This window comes from Netta rufina, assembly GCF_964035555.1.
Source record: "Netta rufina genome assembly, chromosome: 8".
Classification (NCBI taxonomy): domain Eukaryota; kingdom Metazoa; phylum Chordata; class Aves; order Anseriformes; family Anatidae; genus Netta; species Netta rufina.
Genome location: NC_140131.1, coordinates 16,211,665 through 16,234,651, shown reverse-complemented (window position 1 = coordinate 16,234,651; position 22,987 = coordinate 16,211,665). Strand labels below are relative to the sequence as shown.

The following is a 22,987-nucleotide window of genomic DNA, read 5'->3' as shown; positions in this document are numbered from 1 at the left end:
GTGCACACTACCGTGCAGTCTGGGGCAGGGGCGTTCTTCAAATGGAAACCCTGCTGTCCAGTTTTAAAACGAAAACTGAAAGTGTGTGTTTGGGTGTGGTTGCTGTTTGGGGGCTCTGGTCTGTGTTAAACTAATTTCAGAGTTGTATCAGGTCTTTAATGTAGTAAGACATTTAAGTTAATGTTGAATACAAGTTTCAGGAACTATTTACCCCTCACACCAAGAATAAAAAGAAGGGCAATTTTATTACACATTTATAATTTCTACCTCTTTGCTTCTATTAGTGAAATATTTGTTGGTAAGCACAATAAAGCTCTGTTTAGGGCTAAGTGAAGGTTCTTCCTCTGTCTCCTTTACCATGGGACTCTACCGCAACTGGACAGAGCCCTAAGCAGAAGGGTGCCCAGCAGTTGTGTGAATAGTGGTGGTAGTAGCAGGACTTTCCAGCCTTGCTGAATTTCTTTTGAGCTACCCACGGGGAAAATACTCCGCTTAGCCCTCCTCAGGGCTGTGAGCAGCCCCCTGGGGTAACCCCCGGCCCCCCCCGGCTGTCTCAGCCCCGCCGCTGCCCTGTCAGCGAGGCCCCCCCCCCCCCCCCGCGGTATGTGCCCTGGCGCGGTCCGTAGCGAGCGGCCTGGCCCCGCCCCCTGGCGGCGCTACATAAGGGGCAGCGCTGCGCGGCCGCCCGACTCCACGCAGCGCTGCGGCGGGGCGCTGACATGGCGTCCACCAGCCGGTGAGCGCCGGGCCGGGCCGGGCGGGGGGGCCATTTGGGAGGGGGGGGGGCCGCTGCGCCACGTCCCCGCGGCACAAAATGGCCGCAGCGCCCCGCTGAGCCGAGGAGCCGCGGGGCCGGCTTGGGGCCGCTCCGGCTGGCGGCCGGCCGGGCCTCCGCGGCCTTGACCCTGCGGAACGGGCTGGGGGAGGGGTGCCGGAGGGGGCGCGCGGTGTGAGGGGCATCGCTGCCGGCGGCTGGGCCTAGGCCTCGCCTGGTGCTGCCCTCACGCGCCAGGAGCGGGCCCAGGCCGCGTCTCGCCGGGAGCCGGCCTGCGGAGGCGGCGGCGCTCCTGCCGCCCTCGGCGCCGCGCGGAGCGGCTGCTGGGCCCCCGGCCCTGTGTCTCCCGGTAACCCGGTTACTGCTCGCACAGGAAAGCCCCTTTGTGGTAACAGTTCGTGGAGGTGAAGCCTCAACGCAACGCTCTTCGGGCTCACTGAAGCTGTTTAGGTTTTCTTCGCCCCCTTACCGCGCCGCTGATATTTTGCATGACGCCGAGCGCCAGGTGCCGGGCACGGCGCTTTGTCAGCAGCGGTGTGTGTGTGAGCCGGCCGCCCGGAGAGGAGCAGCGAAGTGAGGTGGTGCGGGCGGGTTTGGTGCGCTGCTTCCAGCGCAGTTTACATCGGAGTGGCCTGCACGAACACGTCCTTTCCGCAGGTTTTTAATATTAATGCTGCTGCTGCTGTTCTTCGGTTTTGGTTGGAGTTTTCTGAAGAGCCATTGGGTTAAAATGTTAGAGTGTTGTTTTTCTCTTTTTGACATATCAGAAATACCTAAAACATGAAAACTAAGCTGGGGCTGTACACGGATTAGGCTGAAGTAACGAGCTACTGGGAAGGGGGAAGCTCAGATTAACCAAACTCTTTAATAGGACATTTTCTACGGTTTAAAAGATGAGTAGACATTTTATGACACAGTCACGTTTAGGTTGGCAAGTACCTGCGAGAAGTTTTCTTGCGATCGCTCTCTGTATCTGGTGTTTTCAGCTCAAGGAGAATGGCTTTGTTGAACATAATTGTAAATGATTACATCTGGAAGCAGAGATGGTTCTATTTTTTAAAGGAAACATTTCTAGTGGAATTACTGAGGGGTCACTATTAATTTGAAGGAGCCATTTGCTGTTAAAACATTTGACTAGAAACAATTGGTCACTGATCTAGCCAGTAACTAAAGTTGTTGTGTTTATGCATGCGTTAAATAATGCTAATGTTTTATGGGAAGGTTTTTATATCTGCTGTAGCTCTTGAATGTGCATGGGTGTGCAAGAAGCAGTTCCCTGTTCTCAGAATTTGTTTTCATGCAGTCCCTTTTGTGAGCTGATGGTTTTTCTCTGAAGATCTCACAAGTAATGGCTTGTCTAGTTTGCATGATCTAGTTCTGATTTTATTTAAAATGGGTGTTTTTCTTTAAATGTTTGAAAAAATAAGGTCAGAATCATGTATTCTCTTTTTGTCTTTTAAAAAAAAAAAAAAAAAAAAGGTTGTATGTGTGCATTACTTGCTGATTAGAGAACCTGATAAATAATATTGGTCTGATAAGAACGAGTAGGAACAGTCACTTAGAGTGAAGCAATCACCACTGACTTCCTGGGGACCTTCATTTAGTGGTAGACTGTGAGTTAGACTACACTTAATCATGTCTACATTTAAGTTTCTGATGTTCTAATTGGAGGCATTTTATGTTTCTGATAATGAGTTTTATTGCAAAAATTCTGGAATTTAAGATGACCTGGAGTCTTGATTGTCAAATGTAGTGCTACAGCCTTTGAATAGAAGGTGAAGTTCAGGTGTTTGGGTTAGCATACTATGATTCAAAACACAGTAAATCCAGTATTACTAAATCATTCTTTTTTTGCAGAGGAACTCATACTTGGATATGCAACCTGCTCGATTAAACATGATTAAGAATTAATGCTTTTTTTTTTTTTCCTTTTCTTAGTTTGGATGTGCTTCCACGAGTGACTTGTCCAAACCATCCGGACTCCATTTTGGTAGAGGATTACAGAGCCGGTGATATGATCTGTTCTGAGTGTGGGCTAGTAGTAGGTAAGTAGGTATTCATGTTTTCATGACTTACCATGTAACTTTCGCATGTAGTTCTGTTTTTTCCCCAAGAGTGGTGTATAGTTTCAGTATTAAAAGCTTTTTTCTTGATACCTAAATGTTTGCTTTTATGATGTTGTGTTGACTAAGAGCGTACTATTTTGAATTGTCCATCTTCTAGTAACTTGCATTATGGTGAAAAAAACACTTGCTTTAAAGATTGAAAACTTGAAGTATTTTGCAATATTGAGCTAGAATATTGTGCTGTCTAGTCCGGGTGCTTGGTCTTTAATCATGACTGCCGTTTCAGATAGGAAAGTAAAAGAACTGTAATCAAAGCTCTTAGTCAAATACCTTGCTTATAAAATAAAAAAAAATCTGTTCCTAGGTTATCTTCTGCCCTGAAGGATGATTCTTTATGTCATTGCTTGTATTTGTTAATTACTTCTCCAAAGGCTTTTAACGCTATCCAAAGTAAATATCCAGTTTTTCTCCTGGAATTTTACTGATCTCTTTTACTTAGTTCATGTGGCAGCAACTTTCACAGGCTAAACTGTATTTATAAGTATAACGCATATTTAAAATGAAAGGCTTTTTAGGCATTGTCTTTATTTGAATGATAGAGAAAATTGTATCATAAAATATGTTGTATATTCATTTTTATGCAACTCTTTGTGGGACAACTGTTTGTGCTTGTGTTATAGTCATTCTTTAAACATCATTTATGTCTATTAAGTTTTATTTAGAGATGCGGTGACCAAAAGAAAGTACTCTGTCTTTGAGGGTGTGTGTTCAATAATTAATATTCAATCAATTCAATAGTACAAAAATTTTCTGATAGCATCATAACCCTTTCTCCTAGACTGCAATGATTTTATACTGGTTCTACTCTTGCAATGAAGTTCTTGTACAACTTCTAGCATGAAGCTAAAGGCTTAATAAATTGCAACAAATACAGCACTAACTTAGCCAGGTGACTAAAATACGTATTTTTGTTCATGCAGAAAACAGACTTTGATATGTTTTATTAAAACAGTTGCTAAAATATTTTAACTTGGGTACCAGTTTTATTTAAAATGATGAACCCATATAAAAGGCTGAAAAAGCTCCACTGTTACTTGCATTATTACAGAAAGGCTGGCTTAGATTGCGTGAATTCTGATGAAAATGTATGAACTATGATAAATCTGCTGTTAGAAAACGCAAATATCCACAACAATATTTCCTGTTAAAACATACTATCATGTTCTTAAGCTGTTATTTACAATAATTTGGTCTGTGTTAAGCTCTTGGCACAGCCACTCTGGAAGTTGAACCGAAGTTTAGAAGTCCATCTCAATCAGTTCATAACTTCTAAGATAATACTCGCTTTAGAAGAAGAGGGGGAAAGGTTTTGCTTGCCTGTTGTTACATTTCTTTTTCAGGAACTTTTGAAATACATGAGAAACCTTGCTTTCACATATTTTCTTGTTATCTAGTCTCAAGGTTTTTGTGCTTTAGAGATTTGCTCTTTGTTCTCTTCTGATTCAGTAGCTTTGCAGCTTTTCTTAGTTGAAATGCTCGGTATTCTTGGACAAAATCCTTAGACTAGTAATGCAGCCTTTCACTAAGCTGAATTTTCAAAATGTGTTTAAACTGAACCTAGTCTTCTTTAGAGCTAACATTACTGGTAGCGTAAAAAAAAGGTTTTTTTGTTTTTTTTTTTTTTTCTCCTGTAAGCATGGAGTTTTTTTAAGCAGGTCTTTCTATGGATTTATCATTAAAATGTTTTAACATTTTCTCTTGTGCTGATTGCTCTTGTTTTGTTTTCCATCCTTGAGTAATTGAGTCTTCCTCCATATGTCCAATTCATGAGCTGGTGTATCTAGCAGCTAGTTTGGAAAACTAATTAAAGGAGATGAAGGTAAATAATTGAAGAGTGCATGACTAAACAGAGGTGTGAACATTGCACATTTCTTCTGGTTTGTTAGGAAATTCAGTGAAGGAGAAGAACAGCTCCTATTGTTGATGCCTGTTTTTCTTGAGGTTCATGGCATAGGGATGTTTTCTAGGATGTATAAAGTGAAGACAAAATTTTGTTTCAAATTGTAAAACTTCTATACATTTGTTGCAGGTTCCCCTTAGAGAGTTGTGATTTCACTTCCTGTTCCTACACAATGAAGTCACATATTTGTGTTCAGATTTCTTCAGACTTGTGGTCGGGATGTGTAGCTGATGGGAGTTAGGTCTGCCTCGTATGTTTGGATGGAGGTGGGTACAGAGTTGGGGAGATCGCTGGAGGGGATCCATTAGAAAGGTTAAAGGGAAAGATCTGATACACTCCGTGTTCAAAGAAATGTTCCAGTTTCACTTAAAAATACTCTGGTTTTGGTGCCTGGGGAGTGCTGCCAGTGTCCTGGTGTGGCAGAAGGGTACATACTAAACGTGTGCATATTCTGCTGCCATAAAGTATGTAGTATGTGACTTGACTGATTTTTAGTACAGTTTGGCTGGAAATGAGGTCAAAGAATCTTTTGACTAAACTAAGTGTGTTTCCACTTGATGTTTTTCTTGCTTGTTGTGGTAAGATAATAATTTTTCACATATTTGAGGAAAAAGTTGGTTTTTTGTTGTTATTTAAAACACTGTGTCCGTGGTTAAAGCAGCTTGTACATCGATTCCAAAGTGTGAAAACTATCTTTTCTGGGAGTGTGAGGTGAAATCAGTACTACTAGTGTTATGGCTGAGGTTGCATTTATGGGGTATGTAGCTGAAAGGGAGGAGTGAAGCAACAGGAAAAGGTTTTTTACCTGGTGTCATTCTGTACTCATCAGGTGGTCTTAGTGTCTTAATGAGAGTGCAAATTTAAGTTAAATCTGGTATGGTGCTTTTTCTTTGCACAGTAATTTTCACTTGTTCTAAATAAACCGTACTGCTTCACTGTGCAGCATTAAAGTAATCAAATCTTTTAAGAACATTTTAAGTGAAGCTGATAGTTGTTTTATTGTGGCTTCAAAATATAGCTTCTGTTTATGAAAAACTTCCATCTACCTTCTTACTGCAGCTTTTTTCTGCCATAGCATGTGTTTTGTCTTTTCCTGGTAACTGTTTTGAATTTGCTAACTTCCCCCATTAGATACTTTGTTTTTTTTTTTTTTTTTTTTTTTTTTTTTGCATGAAAATCAATCAGAGATTAAATTGCAATTATCTGTGGTGTTTTTGCATTCTGGATTGACATAAATCTGAATTGTGACAAGTGTGTGTCCTAGATTATTTGCTGTTGTGTGTCTGGTGTTTCATTAAATTTCTCAAATCATTCTGGGATGTGTAGTACAGTAATTGTTAATGTGCTGGCTCAACAGCTCACGAACACAGTTCTTAGGCTTTGGAGGAATAAATAGGTCTGTGTTAATTTAGAAATATTGACCCTATGTCATTCTTCAGGTACACTTTGTGGTGGGGAAGTCTTTTGTTCAAGAACACAGGCTAGTAAACTAGTAAATCCTCTTCCTTGACAGGTAAATATTTTGCTTGCTACCTTTTAGGCAGTAAAAAGGCTGGAAGTCAGCTGATACCAGAAGGGGTGGAAGAAAGCAGAACAGAAGTGGAATACGAAGCACTGACTTCTTGCTGCAGGGAAGTGATGAGCTGGCTTTCAGAGGGTGATTAAGTCTGGTAGCCTGTGCAGCTGTGTAGCTTCTCGGCTAGGCAGGAGTACTTCTGAGGACTTTCCTTAAACTACTGTGTCAAAGCATGCAGGAGTTGCAGCTGTGAGCAGTAAGTTTTTCTTGAACTGGTTAGCTCCCTCTGCTTCAGGAGACAGGTGTGGCATAGAGAAGAACAAGCTCATGTATGGAGTCTTCCTGGATAACCTTCTTAAATTTAAAAAAAAAAAAAAAAAAAAAAAAGTTGAAGCCTGTCTTCACCTGATGGGAATCTTTGGATGCATAGCAACTTGTTAAAGGTTTGAATCAGATTGTGACCTATATTCAGACATTTGTGCCTGAATACTTAGTTTTGGGGAAAAAGGTTCAATGGCTTTTGGTCAGAGAGGTAATGCTGTTATAAAATTGACACGTTATTAGTTGGCTAATGTTGGTCAAGAGTTCAAGATCTAAATGGTGTGTCTTAAATTTAGGTGTAGTCTGCGTGGTAAAGGTAAGATTTAACTTTGCCACAGATATTTTTTTCTTCACAATATAGGATGAAATGGGTTTCATGATTGGCTGGTGGCCTGACTGTTACTCTGCCAGCACGTTATGATGTCTATTGTCAGGGATAAGATTGATTGCATATGTACATAAATGCTGCTTTTCTAAAATAAACCAAATAATCTTTTATTATTTATTTAATTATTATTTTTTTTTTTGGAGCAACCTGTAAGTGAAGGAATGTAAGTACTTCTGACTTAGGTCCAGTAGATGGCACTTATGGCTATTCTAATACCTTTATACCTCAAAATGGTGACAGTCTTTTTCGTATCTCTGTGTTTTTGTTTTTTTTTATGGCTACCTCTTTCTGTAAGTATTATTAACATTTAAAAATGAAGATTTTAATTTAACATGTTACATGAACAGTCAAAAACATTTAGTTATGGATGCTGCGTTAGCGTCTGGTTACTGCTTTTGCACTTGGTGTCCAGAGCACTAAAAAGTGTTTGACAAGTTTGTGCTTGCAAGTAAACTGCTTTGCATCCACAGAAAAGCTCATTATAAGGTATGCTTATACTTGCAGAAATTCTGAGCAGTTGAATGCATGGGTATTCGTGGCTGCCTAATTTACATAGGTGATTTGTATTACCAAAAGAACCATCCATTACCATTTAGCAGTAAGCATTTCAAATAGTTTGTCTTAAGTCTAACCCATTTCAGCTGTGTTTCTGCTGGAAGCAGGGTAAGTTTCCACAAATCTCTTCACAAGTCTCTTGGCACTCTTGAAAGTCTTCACAATTCTCCTTGGTTTGTAGTCTGCCACCTAAGTTCTTCATTGTACTCTGTCTCAGCATGTCAGTACTTTCCTTAATAAGGAGCTGACAAATTAATTATAATTCTTATAAATTTTTAAATTTAACATTGTAAAATGTGTTTCCATATATATGTTCACTAGATGGCAGCAGATTCCTTAGCTAACTGTAAGAATGAAACAAACATTCTGTTCAAGTGGTGTAGGTATTTTAAAGTGCAAATAAATATAATACTGTATTTAAGATTGAAGTACTAATTGTTAATGTTTGTAACTTGATTTAACGTACAGCTAATGTTATAGTCCTCTTAAGAAGACTTAAGGCATACTTCTCAGAACTGCTTCAAGACTGAATATGGAGGATAACATTTGAGGCTTGAATTTCATCCCACTTGTTTTGATTAAGCATCTTCAGATTGCAGCTTTATTTTATTTATATAAAAAAATGCGAAATGCAAATAGAGAATAAAATACATATGTATCATGAGTGGAGTGTGACACTAAAATAGCTTGTATTATTTCTCTGAAAATATGTAACTGAGTTCAGAGCTTGTCAAGTGAAAATGCTTCCCTTTCATAAAGCACTTTCTATTGGGGGAGGAAGTAAACAAACATAATTGGTGATGTGTACACATTTAAAACTAATTATTAAAATCTGTTCAAAATGACATTTAAATTTTTGATGCTGGTCTGAATTTACTCTTGCACTTCTGTGGCAGTTGCTTGTTGCATTTGGCAGTTATGAAGAAAAGTAACTTTGGTCTGAGGTCTTCTCTTCTGAGTAACAGCAGCTTTGTGTTTCACTAACTGATTTTTTCAATGGTGGGTAACTCCAGTCACTGAAGGTTGCTGTGGTTATTTCCAGTACGGTTCACATGTCAGTCAACCAGACTGTAATTTTAAAGAGTAGCTGTATACTGGAAGAATGGCATACAAAATGAAATGAGATGGGGCAGTGAAGAAAAACTCACATGTTCGTAAAGATGCTTCATGCTGTTAGTCTGGAGGTGGGTTTCCACAAGGATTCAGTCCTGTACACTGTGTTTTTGTCCCTTCAGGAGAGGAAAGGATGAGCTCATCTCTTTTCTGAAAATTAAGAAAAGATATGCCTAATATCACCATATCTGGTGGATTTTATTTCTGTTCAAAAAGACTGCATCAAAAGGAAGCAGTGAAGGGAATATTCAACCACTCCCATCCTTAATCATAGCTGGATACAGTTGCCAAAACCCATATAATAGTAATGGGAGAAAGCAGAGAATTTAGGTGGTGGTTCTGGGGAGCTTTTGTTACTCTGGCATTTACCACTCCAGACCCATTTTCCAGGTGCTTTGGGACAGCCAATCAATAAGGTATGACCCAGGAAATCCAGCTCAGAGCTTGAAATGACAGCTTAGTGAGCAGTGTGTAAGGCTCATTCTCTGAACACTACTGTTTTGCACTACTTCTGAGAGGACTGACTTTAGCATATTAAGGTCTTGTTTTTGTCACTTACAGGTGGGCCTTAAGTGCATCTGTACTAACAGGACAGTTTCAAAGCGAATTTTATTTTTTGAAAAGTTAAAAATAGTAAATGCCATGCTTTTTTGAGCGTGTAGAATTGGATAATTAGTTGCTTGTAGTTGAATATGTTTTCCATTTGTGGAAATACTTGGCGTATTTGTTGCATTTTTGTTGGTATTTCTAGCTTGTGTCACGCTTTTATAGAAGCCTTCTGAAAGGTGGAATGCAATCCCTAGGATCTCTGTATATTTTAAGTAAAACAGAATATACAGAAGAACCATTTTTCTGCAATATTAGAAGTCTTGGCAAAGTAAAGGTATTTGCATACCTCATCCTCGCACATGTTTTGTACCCAGCGATTTGTTCTGCTTAATCTTTTCTCACTCTGAAATAGTAGTCTCAATCCTCTGTTTGTAATACGTTTGCCAAAGCAGGCAGTGATATAACACTTTTTTTGTTAGAGCAGGAATGGTTCATAACTCACAAGAGGCAGATCCTTGAGTGAGTCATTTAGGTCATTCCCACTTGTGTGGAAAAAATATTACATCATTGCTCTGTACTCAGTGTTCTATTTATACCATGCCAGAATTTTAAGTACATTTTGCTTTTTTTAGATGCTGTAAACAGTATTGGGGGGTTGTCTTAAAGTAAAGTTACTGCTAGGCCATAGAAGGAGCATTACTGAATCAAATATTTACAGAGAGTCCGGGAGCCAGAGGAGCATGCCATCTGCTAATTTAACCTTGCAAGGCAGAGACCTTCATGGTGGAAAGAATGGATGTGTGCCCCCTTGCTATCTTCTTGATCTTCTAGCTTTTGGTATTTCCACAACCTCTCTTGGTCTTCATTAGAGCATTAAATAAATAAAGTTGGAACATAGCTGTGGGTATAGTGGACAAACACTGGTGAGAACACTTCTAATCTGAATTTATTCTTTTTAGTCTGTGGTGATCTCTTACGGTTCAGTCACGCCTTTCAATTTCAAACATACTCCTTGCATCATCATTTGTTACGAATAATATTCCTTAGATTCAGATTAGATATTTCTTTTTCCACCAGTAATTTTGCAGTTACACTGCTCTGTCCATTGCTCTTGCATTTTTTCCCCACTTCATATCTTTTATATTATCATTGTTTGGTGGAGAGTTCTTTTGTCTGACAGCTTATGTTTTCACTAGGATAAACCAGCTTTTGTGGGTTCATATTTGGACTTCATACCAGAAGTTTTTCTTGCTGTCAGTGCTGTTTATTTCTTGCAAATGTTCCTTTCATAACACACGTAAGCATTGAGGAAGGTAGTGAATTTTCCCTCAGGTTTAGCAAAGCAGAGGTGACAATTACATTGAAGTTTCTACTGATATCCTCTCCTTCACAGAGCTGTAATCTGTTTAACTGCGAAACACACACCAAAAAAAGTGTTCTTTTGATGCTTTTTTGTACATGCATTCCTAAAAACTCTGTAGTATTGTAATACTGCTCTGGAGACCTCACCTTTGAGATGCAGGTTTTACCAGACCTGCGGATAGAATGAACTGCACTGCCAACAGGATTATTATTATTTTTTTAAATTAGTGTCATTGTGATTTTTTTTTTGCTGGTATCAGAGTGTTGATTAGAGATATTTGTCAACGTGAATAGCTGCTGCTGGGAACGTTTAGATGAATTGGAGAGGACTCGAGGAAAGTTTTCGTTCATTCAGAGACTGGGGCTTTAGTGCTTTTTCTGCTTGCTCTGAATTTGTATTTAAACTCTTCCAGATACAATTCTAGGGGTAGCTCAAGTTTAAGAAAGGGTTGTGTGTATGGATTTTGAGTTCATTCTGTCAAGTATCATAAATGGAGTTGGGCAGGGTAAGAACTCCCTTAAGGAACAAAATAGAGCTACAAAATGGTATTGTGGGTTAGAGGTGGCGCATATATTTTGGAGTACCAAGGACCTGGAGCTCACACACAGAACTGATTTGCTACGGCTTGATGACATGGTGCCTGATAATTCACAAGCAGTTGTATCACTTGGAAAATGTAAGATAACTTACTCACTTGTGTAAGCGCTGAGGATGTCCATAGGCAACCATAAGCTGCAGCTGGAAGTCAAAGTCTTGATTCTTATTTTGTATTGAAGATAACCTGTTGTATTCGTCAGGCATGGCTGTAACTCCTGGTGTTCTGGATGCATCTCTCTAGATATTTAATTTTTCTATACAGCTCCTGTTGCATATTTTTTTATTATTGCCTTCTACTTAACTTGGAAAGCCTAAACATTTTGGTACATTGTCCTGCAAGTTACTGTTCTGTTTGCAAATGACAAAGGTTGCGTTTTTATAACTGAGGGCTCAGATGCCTGACTTGATGTTTCAGAATAATACATTAATGCAAACTATTGCTTTCTGTGATCTCAGGTGACCGGGTCATAGACGTTGGGTCGGAATGGAGAACTTTCAGCAATGACAAAGCGACAAAAGACCCATCTCGAGTTGGGGATACCCAGAATCCTTTGTTGAGTGATGGTGACTTGAGTACAATGATTGGCAAGGTAAAATTTAAAATACAAAATTCTACTGAGTTTGAACATTTTAATGTCAAGTATGTATTTGTATGTCCATACCGAAACTATTCAGAGAATGTATTTACAGAAGTGTTCTGTCTAAATGGTACACTTGCATTTCAGTGGTGTGTAACAGGGGCTGGCTCTGGCTGGTAGCAGGAAGGGGCCGAACACTTCAAGAAGAGTTTTAAGTGCTGTGGTGTTAGTTGCCACCCCTTGATATGCTGCTATAAATAGAAGAGCTGATGTTGTAATGTTTAATTACAACCAACAAAACAACAAATACTGTTACTTAGCATTCTAATACTTTGTGTATTTGAGGTAATTGTGAATTAACAGAGACATAGTTTTGGGGTCTCAATGGCTTGTACTGCCAACTCGAGCTACCTTTTTGTAATTAAATCTATATTGGATGAGAACCTGAGAGCTACATGCATGTTGTACTTTCTCTGTCAGTTAATATTAAAGCACTAAATGTAGAATTTTCTATAGCATAACTGCTGCAGAAGAAAGTACTTGATGCATGTTTCACTTGAAGTTTTGTGATACAGCCTTATCCTGATGTTTCCCATGAGAGAGAGCAAGATTAATAGCACAAATACGCTGCCCTTAATGAAATAGTGACCCAGACAAGCTCTCATTGTTGTACTTTGTTATATTTCCTACTGCAAGTTGCAAATTCATATTTGTGCATTTCTTGAATGTTTCTTTCTGTCTAATCTTTACAGATGTCATCTGATATCTTTCCCAATAACTTAATGAAATGAGCATATGCAATTATAGCCTGTTTTTAGTAGATTATTTCCATTTGATTTTAAGTGTCCATTTCGTAGATATTCATACATGTTAGGGAGATGGTCTTCAGCCATTAATTGGGATCCTGTAATACTTAATGATTACCAAAGAAATAGTTATTTTCTTAAAACTGTGCAAAGTTTGGGTAATCTTCTAGTAACTGAGTGAATTTCTTGCAGTCCTAGAAAGAATTAGATAATTGTGCAATACATATACGCATTAACCACTCTGGTAGCAGTCAGGTGGGTGCTTAGAGAGAGTCATTACCACCTTTATGAATGATGTTAGTTCTCTTTTCAATAAATCCTAATGGAAAAATGAGTCATTGGAGTTTTAATGGTTCCTTAATAGATCCATGAAGATTATAATCCTCAGGACTTGGATTTCTGTCATAGATTTGGTGAGCTATGGTAAAGATCAGAAATGCACCTTTATAAACAGGCAGAGAAAGAGCCAGTTTGCTCTGGGTTCACACAGGGTTGTCTTATTTCTGGGACTGTGCCAATACAGGGTTTGTTTCTGGGAACTTGGTTTGATTCGGTAGGTAGGATGACCTTCTCAGAACCTGCATGTTGGAGAAGACAAAAAAATGTTTCCACTAGAGAGCATTTGTATCCGTATCACTAACAGTGATAGTAGCCTCAATGAGAGAATTAAAGACCTAGAGAAACACCTGTGAAAGTTTGCTTTTTCAATAAAAAAATAAAAATGATCAGAGAGGAAGATTGAATGAGTGAAACAGCTTTGCCATTAAACCAGAACACCCCAGGACAGACGTGACTAAACTAGCAGTAGCAGAGTGCAATTCAGTGAAGTTGGTGTGTCAGAGGCAGGATTGTCAGAGGCATGATACAACCTATGAGAACTGTGAGTGAAAATGTCCAAGCACTAGAACTGCCATGGAGAATTTTGGGGTACAGTCTGTCTTGCTGTGGGTATTTCATTTAGAAGGGGAGGAACCAAAGAAGAGATGTTGTTTTCTACAGGAAATTGTGACAAACCAGGATATGTTCTGGACAAGAGTTCCTGTCTTTGTGTTGCCACTGAACCAGGAGCTCTGAAATGTCAGCTCACTGATGTGAACTTTGTATCAGGAGCTGCCTTCTTCATCAGCTATTTGGAAGGAAGAGGATAGTTCATCAGAAGATGCTGAAGATTTCTGTCAGTGCAGGAAGAGTGAATTTTGCAGCAAAAATAACTAAACCAAGCAAGTAGCACACTTTTAAAGCAGTCTTCCGGAGGCTGCACCAGCAGTAGTCTGGTGTGAGGATTGACCTGAATGTGTAGAGTAGTCAAGCAGTGAAATTGGTGTAATCAAGAGGAAGGTAAATACTATCCAAAAGAACAAAGAACAGCCTTCAGGAATTCCAGGCAATGAAGCAGGATGAGATCCTGTTTTCTTGGTTAACAACAATTCCCAGAATGGCTTGGAGTGGACTTCAGATGTCTGTGTCTGAAATCCCTTTAGCCTTTCACATGAGGCAGGAAACAGTTATTTCTGTCTGCTTGGGGTAGAGCTGTTGGCAATGGAATTGTCAAAACAAGCGAATAAAACAACAGCAACAGAAATATAACCTGTGTTATGGAAAAGCCAGAAGTGAAGATTAATTATTTTATATGTAGCAAATAACAAAACACATCCATTGCAAACTTCTGAGGATATAGGGGAAAACGGAGTCCGAACCACTTGCCAGTTACAATGGAACTTGAAATAGTAAAAGAAGGGAGTCAGTTCTGCTTCTCAGAATGGTTTGCTAGTCGTCCTCTTTGGAGCCAGGAGGTCCTGCTCTGGGACTCCTGCTGTGGAAGCGTGGTCTGTGTCTGCTAGCAGCAGGAGAGAGGCTGTTCTGCCCGTACAAATGGATTAATTCCTAATTGGTTTTAGTACTTATGGGACCCATCTGTCTGAAGTAGCAAAAGCCTGTGCTGGAAGAAAGATTAATTTGTCTGTGAAGAGGAGGATGAATAGCATAGCTGGCTGTGGTGGAAGTGGCTGGCATTCTTCAGACAGATCTTTAGGGTATTGACACAGAACTGTATGCCTCTGAAGCAGTGTGCTGCGATTGATTCTGTGATGCTGCAGATCAATTGGAGACGTGGTGAGGTCTGGTGTCGTGACTCGATTGCCAGGATATCATGGTTATTTCTAAAATCTTCATGCAAAATTCAAGAGCAGTAACTGAGCAAGCAGCTTAAATACATCAGCCCCTTTTCCCGGAGTCTAAGAAGAAAACTTGCAGTTTTGCTACCGATCTTGTGGGAGAAGTTGCCTTTTGTCATGCTTTGTTGTTAATTTAGTCCTTTTTGTAGTGACTGCAGGTACAAGAGAATGTAGGTTGGCTGAACAGGAAACTAATGCATTCTCTTAGTATAGAATTCCTATCCTTTGATCAGGTGCCTCTGAAAGGAAGCTGGATGTTGTCAGACGGCGTGGCCTGGATCTCAAAGTGCCGTATTGATAAGCAGTGGCAAGATACCTAGGGCTGATGAATGTGAAAGAAGAAAGGATCCATGGTTACCTCCAGACTGTATAATGAGCTGGTTATACTGGGCAAGCAAACTGCCTGATATGGGTGCATTCCTTGGTGCTGTGGATAGCCTCAAGTCGGTGATGCTGGAGATATTTCTCCCTTCTGCTCTTAAAGGAGATATGCTAGGCTGCAAAGCTGTTGGATGCCAGTGCTGTAAACCTAACCTCCACTGAGCGTCTCCAGAGATCACCACTGTTTATTGAACTGGTTTTTGACTCCAGCTGTCTTAGAGGCAGTTTTCAGGACAGAAAAATAGTGCATGAAGGTTTCAGCTCTGTTTGAAAGCCAAAAAGTTGGAACTCCTGACTTTCACACCTGTCTTGCTGAGGTTTGAGTAGACATCTTATAAAGGACACGGCCAAAAGATGCTTAATTCTTAAAGCTTATTGGATTTTTGTTAAAACTCTATGGCTTCTGGTTTTGCCCATGTAGGGGAAGGGACTCCTAACATGGTTGTCAGGAGCTGAAGCCAATGAAGCATTGTCCCTCAATTGAAGGATTCAGAAGGAAAGTAGATGATGCATTTAAATAGCAAATGCAGGGAGAATTGCTGTGGTTTAACTTAAGCGGTTGAAATGGAAGAGTATTTTCCAACCCTTTTATAGTTGCAAGCTGTATGTTGGGGATCGCTCTTGGAATTACTCTTGGAAGGTGTTGATGCAGTCAGGGTGAAGTCCTCTGGCTAGCAGTACTTGCATGTGGCTGCACTGTTGGTTTGGTACGTGTAAGCAGACATTCAAAGGAAAAAGTAACTAACCAGAAAGTTAAAAATGGGGAGGTTAACGAGAACATTAAAAAAACAAAACAAAACAAAAAAAAACCAACAACAACATATATATATTTCATGTGCTGTATGGTGGACTGGTGAAAATCCCTGTGGTGACAGGGTATGCTTCATGGCACGAGAACAGAGCACTGTTTCCTAAGGGTTACCTGGTGTGAGGTCTGAATGAACAGGGACAGGGGACCTTTGGCTGCGGCCATTACTCTATTATTCACAAGATTTTGAGCAAATGCCATTCTGGTAAGTATTTCTGCATAGCACTAGGCCAGGAGGCCGTGATGCATGTGAATGTTGCAGGGAATGTTGTAGGGAGCAGGAACGTGAGCAATGACCAGGAAGGAGACTTTTGACCAGAGACGTGTTCTGGGCTGAGGAGTGTTGTTCTGGCATGGGTTCTAAAAGAAAGGGCTAGCGCTGCAGATGTGTTTGTAAAGCTCTTTAAAGGCCTGAACAGGCCTGAAGGCTGTTGTGCCCTCTTTGTGCTCACTGTTTACCTTTAAACCTTTCTGGGAACCTTTGCGTAGCTGGAGGTATTCACCCAGTCAGGGAAGTAGGATTGCCTTTGGAGCTCCCTCTGCTGTGTTGGTGCCAGGATTGTTTCTCTGTGGTTCTTTAATTGGCAAGGATGTTTGAAGGAGTAGGAAAAAAGCCAAGAACAGTCTCGGGATCTAACAGCTGTCATAGAAGGCCTGTTCAAGGGGCTAACCTATAGGGAAACATGAGAAAGAGGTTTCTTAGCTAGAGCCGTAGCTTTCCACAGCAGTACCAAAGTATGTGTGCACCAGAGATGTGGGTCTTCATGACAGAGGGATGCACTGAGTTTGCTGAGAATGGAATGTAGCTGGAGTCCTCAGTACAGCGAAGTGGAACAGTGTAAGTGAATGTAAGGAGCAAGCATTGTTAGTGTCAGCCAAAGAACGTATGTTATGTGCAGATACACCAAGGGGAGAGGACAGAATTAGAGGCTGCTTTAAAATAGAGCAGCAGCTCCAGAGAGCTTGGGTTGGGAAAGAAGACATGAGTGCTCTGGCTCTGCCTGGGCAGCTCAGGGGAGTAACGTGGTGCCAGGGTGTGGTGCAATTACAGAGATTGCTCCCCTGAACTCACAGGCTGCATTGTTGTTATCGGCCATTGCTAATCTGACATGGTTTTATTTGTTAAAGGCATATTTCAGCACGATAAGTAATTGAACACCTTAAACATTTTAAACCCTCTTAGCTGGGTAGAGGTGGGAGTTTTCAGAAGTATGTGATTTGCACTGTCAGTTACAAGGTACAAGACAATGCCTGTCGGAACCTTGTTTTGAAGCTCCTGGGTTGAGTCAGTGGCTTTTACTTCTCCTAAGACTTGAAGCTTTTCTTTTAAGAGGTCCTTTGGTTGTATTGTAAAGGCAGAATATATGGGTTTTTACATTTGCCACAATGAACACTTGCTACTGCTTGTAGGCAAAGCCTCAAATTAGTTTTGAATTGGTCATTGATTTAGATGTTCTCTTGGGTCACGCCTTCACTACCATATTTGAGTTGTCATTGTAACAAGTGGTCTCCAGTTGGCCATAAAGTTTTGTTTTTCTCAATTGCCAGTCTGCCATGCTGCAGATGTAGCCCAGTGACACATGGGTTGCATAAAACTGAGTCTTGGACCTCAGCGTTGGTGATTGGAGTATTGAAATGCGTACGCTGGCTACGTGTTGCTCATATTTTAAGCCATTGTTACATTAGGAAAGAAAAATACTTGCATAATTGGTAGTCCTTGGAAATCAATTCATGATTCGAGACTTGTGCATCGCATAGAGCGTGATGGTTGGCACAGTGCTCAATTGTATGATTTACTTCAGTCGTGTATTTGTGCAGTTGTTCCAACCTAATGTCATGAATTGGGATTTATAAAGCTGGAACTTGTTCGTTCTTGAAATGAGGAGGAAGTTGATTATGTTTTACTGACAATAAAATTTTTCTTTTCAGGGCACAGGTGCAGCAAGTTTTGATGAATTTGGGAATTCAAAGTACCAGAATCGTAGAACTATGAGTAGCTCTGATCGTGCAATGATGAACGCTTTTAAAGAAATCACGAATATGGCAGACAGAATCAACCTCCCTAGAAATATAGTTGTAAGTTCATGTCTCTCTTTCTTTAATTGTTCTGGCATTGACTTAGTTAGCATAATATAATGAGCACATGAATTTTTGATATTGCTGCTAATTAAATGGCCTAGAGTTAATTAAATTTTGTCTTTTTGCTTTGAAGGATAGAACAAATAATTTATTCAAGCAAGTGTATGAGCAGAAGAGCCTGAAGGGAAGGAGTAATGATGCTATTGCTTCTGCTTGTCTCTACATAGCCTGTAGGCAAGAGGGTGTTCCAAGAACATTTAAAGGTAAGCTTTCAGTGATACAGATTCAATTTTGTTGTGAATTATCTAGTCATTGTTACTGAAGGAAGGTAATTTTCTCATTTCTGGACTTTGCTGAATTGGTTGTTCTCCACTGTAGTACACCTTGTTGGGGGGGGGGGGGAGGCAGTCTAGAAAAAAATTGCTATGTTCATAAGGCTCTCAGGCACGGGATTTTTGGTGATAATGCATTTAAAAATTGGCACCTGAGGGTCATTCTGATTGTCGGTGAAATTTAAGATATTGCTTGATCTGAGGACATTGGGGACTTTTCCAACTGAATTTGAACCAACAGCTCTGCAGTAAGTATGTGCAAGCTGTCAAGCTGAAGTTCATTTTTTCTCTTTGTTTAGAAATATGTGCAGTGTCCAGGATTTCAAAGAAGGAAATAGGCCGGTGTTTTAAACTCATTTTGAAAGCTCTGGAAACCAGTGTTGATCTGATTACAACTGGAGACTTCATGTCAAGATTCTGTTCAAATCTGGGTCTTCCGAAACAAGTGCAAATGGCAGCCACGCACATTGCCCGTAAGGCCGTGGAATTAGATTTGGTTCCTGGGAGAAGCCCTATCTCCGTAGCAGCTGCAGCGATTTATATGGCATCGCAAGCTTCTGCAGAGAAAAGGACACAAAAAGGTAAAACTTCACTGTATTCAAATGTCTTACGGTTCAAAAGAGAGTTTGAGGTTACTGTAGAACTTGAGTGAAGTCACTGGAGGTAGTGGTAAGCTGGTGTTATAGCAGCATGAGGCAGAGACCAAACCAGAATGTCTCTTCTGCGCTCCCCCCAATAAAAATGGAATGGTGAGCTGTGCTTAGTGAAACTGAACTCACGTTACCTGGCACTAGGAATTGGATTCTTACTGCTCTGCTGCATTTGAGTATGTTCACATGAGCATAACTTTAACTTCACCCATGCTAATGTTGGCACGTGTGCATTCTGCTGCTCCAAAATACTCCAAATGCAAACTCGGTGGCAGTTGTAGCTAGTATTGAGGCCTTAGCTTACATTCCTGGTCTCAAATCATTCTGGCAGCCCCAGATCACCTAGATTGTGGGGCAGCTTGGCCATGGATCACCTCAGCATTATCCTCTTCTGGTAGGGTAGCCCTTAGAAAGCCAGTGAAGAGCTCAGGCCTGTTCCTGAGCTTCAGAACAGCAGTGATTGGCCTGTGGGTTGCAAGAGAACTGGGCCTGTGTGGGGAGGGAAGGGAACAACGGCTGCCTTGATTAGGACTTGGTGTGGTGCATGGATAGAAGTTCTGTCGCTTTGTCTGGTCCAGTTCAGATCAGAGATGTTAAAAATTTAGCAATCCTTTAGAGGAGAGATTCTTTTAGGTAAGTAATAGTCTTTATCTGTTGGGTTGTGATGTTCTGTTCTGCGTTGAGTGCTGTTCATTCTGTCCCTGGGACTTTCACTGTGTTGGCAGTTTCCTGGGCATGAGAGTGATCTAGAACCCAAGCAGTACTGTGCCTTCATCCTTGCTCACCTCGAGCTATTTGATTATCTCTTAAGAGTCTTTGTTAAATGAGAATACATCTGTCTGCAGTTGACGCATACATGCCTCATATTCCTGCAGAGTCCTGGGATGATGCTGGGGCTTTCAGTCATCTCAAGGTTTGAAATTTCAACCTTTGTTAAATCTTGAATCAATTTAAGTTCCTTTTGTAAATGGTGGTGTTTGCTGTTTTCTTCAATAAAAATGGCAACAAAATAAAAAACTGTTAATCATTTTTTTGCTTTTTGTCTTAGAAATTGGTGATATTGCTGGTGTGGCTGATGTTACGATCAGACAGTCGTATAGGCTGATCTATCCTCGGGCTCCTGATCTCTTCCCAGCGGACTTCAAGTTCGATACCCCAGTAGACAAGCTACCACAGCTGTGAGATTGCTGAAGGCTCCTTTAATTTCTATTAACAAAAAGAAAAACTTCTGATTTTTTTTTTTTTTTTTGCCTATAATAAAGGATGTACAAAGTGTTAATATTGAGTCTTCATGTTGTGGAACTGGAGGATACTGCCAGAACGCAGCACACATTCCAAGGGTAAACAAGCTCGTTGTGTGGCATTTTGTATGTATATATTAGTGGAAGTAAATATTTAATGACTTGCAACAAACTTAATTTCATATTGTTGTACTTACTTAGATTTCTTTTGTAGGGATCTAGTAAAATGTATTTTGGAAAATTGAAAATATTCTGTAATTCCTGAATAAACTGTTTTCCAAAAACACTTACATCTTGTGAATATCACTCCAAGTGGACGTGCACGTGCTGTTCTGCATACTGAGAACTGGAATGCAGGCCAGAGAATGGTTGAGCTAGCTTCATGCTTACAGACTTAGTCACAAGGCTCACCTTCCTCACAATTTTAAATGTCTGCAGTGGCTTTAATATTTGTAGTGAGCTACAATTTATGGGAGACTTAACCCAGAGTGCAAGCAGTTGGTGAAAAGCAGTTTGAATATTTGCACAACTGCTGCTGAAGGTCTCTAACCTTGTATTGAAATATCAGACTCTCCTTGATTTTCACTGATGTCTTAGTGCTTTGCTTCTCTGAATTTGTAATGACAAAACAGGCTTAGTTTTGGTTGAATTCCTGGCAATTTTGTGGTGCTTTGTTTCGTACAAAGGAAGATCAGAAGTATTTTTGATACTGCTGTTCAATGTTCTGACATGTCTTTTTGCCTTGCGGTCTGGCTGGCCAGTGGTTAAGCTTTGGCACTGTTATGTTCTACTTGGGCACTTGACTCTTGTGAAATAATGCATCAGATGCGAAAAAGCGAAGGCCAGAAATTGTTCAGCCCTTCCCAAACTGTAATAGCTCTGAAAACTGGCTGCTTCTTGACAGTGTTCCTTTTGTGTGCAAAGCAACAAATGTCCTTAACTGGGAGTCTTCTGGTTCCTGAACTAATTTTGCCTCACAGGTGCAAATTCATTTTAATTTCCAAACTGAACAGCTGAGGGGTCAGCTTGCTTCACATCTGGTCCTGAGCCATCCAGAGGGAGGGCTTTGTGTCCAAAGCTAACAGCACTGACTGTCAACAGGCCATGCTGTTTTCCTGGTGGTTTGGTTTTAATCCTGTTCTGCCAAGTGAGACTACTGAAACGTGGCAGCTCACCATTTTTTCTTAAATTACAAAGGCGGTGCAGTTGTTTTACAGCACCGAGGCGGTTGGTTGCAGTTGTGAAAAATGATTGTGGTGCAGATGTGAAAGGTGGCATTCCTGTTGTTGGGAGGGTTCTAATGTCATCTATTTCCTTAACCTTGGTTGCAGCTTTTTCTGTTACCTGGGCTTTCCTGGTCTCGGTTTGCGATGCTTCTGCAGCCTCCTTTGTGGGATCAGGCGTGGTGCTTTGAGGGGACAGAGTCCTGCCTTAAGTGCCCTGTTAGAGCTTGGAAATGTAGAGGTGAAAGACAGGGAGTACTTTTCCTGAAACCTTACGTTTATGATAATGCTCTTACTAGAAATGCTTTCAGGTATTATGAATGATCAGTTGACACGTGAGGGGTGAGTGCAGTTTGTTACATACAGCAGAAGCTGTCTGGATTGAAATTTAAAAGGGAATATAGTAGATAGAGGCAGGGATATGCTGTCCTGGCTGGGCCCTGCCTCCTCCTGCACTTGTGCAGGCAGTTCAGGTGCCACCTGTGCTGTGGAGATGGCACTGACTGCAGCCTGAAGAGGTGTAATGAGGAATATGCTTGAAGGGACTGTATGCTCTGGGAAAACAGTTATTTCTTATCCCGATAGACTAAACTTAATGTATAGCATTTTAGGGGAAAAAAATAATACAACTTTGAATTCATTTTGGGGCAGTTATGACCACTTTGGTAAGCTGCTTTAATGAAGGTAAGAAATTTGTCTTTTCTCACAGAACCTTCTCCTTCAGGAATGAGCTCTTTGTGTTCCTGGCTGTTCCCCCTCAGCAGTTCTCAGTGCAGGGAAAGGTGCAAGCTGCTGGAGGCAAGGTTTTTGTTCTGTAAGGAAGCTCTGTGGCTTCTGGGAGCTCTGCTGCACTCTTGTAGCTGTTGTAATCGCCTCTGACCTCTGGAGCTGTGACACCTTGTCTTGCCGTTGAAGGCCCTGTGCTGAAGGGTGACATCCTTCCTCTTCTGGGTTTTGGGCAATGCAGTGCTTTGGGATGCTCTGTGGGCAGGTTTCTTCCAAGGCCTTCAGCTGGAGAAGATGCAAATGTTGCATCTGCTGGTTGAAAGGGAGGTGTGTTCTTACCTTGTGTCAATTGGAAATTGTATAAAGGAAGAGATGATTGAGGCTATAGCAACGGAAGCTGAGAGCAGCTTTGGTCCAGCAGAGACTGCTGTTAATAGTCACAAATTGGAAGCCTCCAATCACGCAAAGGCAGCTTTGGTCTGGGCAGTAGTCATAGCTCCTTGAAAAAACACTCTAAACATCTGTTGGCATCTTAAATCTCCTTAAAGCCACAAGTGATAGCTGTGTATCTTCAGATTGAGTTTAAACTTTATGCATGTCCCTGAGGCAAGCTACCATACTTTCTCATGTGTGTTTTATCTAGGTCAGACACTTCTTGCCTTTGAAGAGGGACTCAGTTGCTGTGAACTGGACTGGTGGTGGCTGGACGTGAGGCTGAAGAGATGCTGTTCTGTGAGAACCTTTCTACTGGGACTCGAGCTGTCCTGGTAGGCTCAGTGTGGCACG

At 40.8% G+C, this 22,987-nt stretch overlaps 1 protein-coding gene across 2 annotated transcripts; it reads left to right on the top strand.

Annotated features, from left to right (window-relative positions):
* Positions 1-645: 645 nt before the first annotated feature.
* Positions 646-20,290, top strand: GTF2B (general transcription factor IIB). 2 transcript variants are annotated; one of them, XM_084290950.1, is made up of 7 exons: positions 646-736; positions 2,714-2,820; positions 11,660-11,793; positions 17,880-18,026; positions 18,163-18,292; positions 18,661-18,942; positions 20,060-20,290. In XM_084290950.1, exons 1-7 carry the CDS (start codon positions 720-722, stop codon positions 20,191-20,193), a joined length of 951 nt encoding a protein of 316 aa, XP_084147076.1. In that variant the 5' UTR covers positions 646-719; the 3' UTR covers positions 20,194-20,290. The 2 variants fall into 2 exon arrangements, with proteins under 2 accessions (XP_084147076.1, XP_084147077.1); XM_084290951.1 differs by lacking the exon at positions 646-736 and adding an exon at positions 1,239-1,432.
* Positions 20,291-22,987: the final 2,697 nt, after the last annotated feature.

Coding starts and splice junctions, on each gene's coding strand:
- GTF2B (XM_084290950.1), top strand. Junction 18,027..18,162: donor ACCTCCCTAGAAATATAGTT/GTAAGTTCATGT, acceptor TTTGCTTTGAAG/GATAGAACAAATAATTTATT. Junction 18,293..18,660: donor TGTTCCAAGAACATTTAAAG/GTAAGCTTTCAG, acceptor CTCTTTGTTTAG/AAATATGTGCAGTGTCCAGG.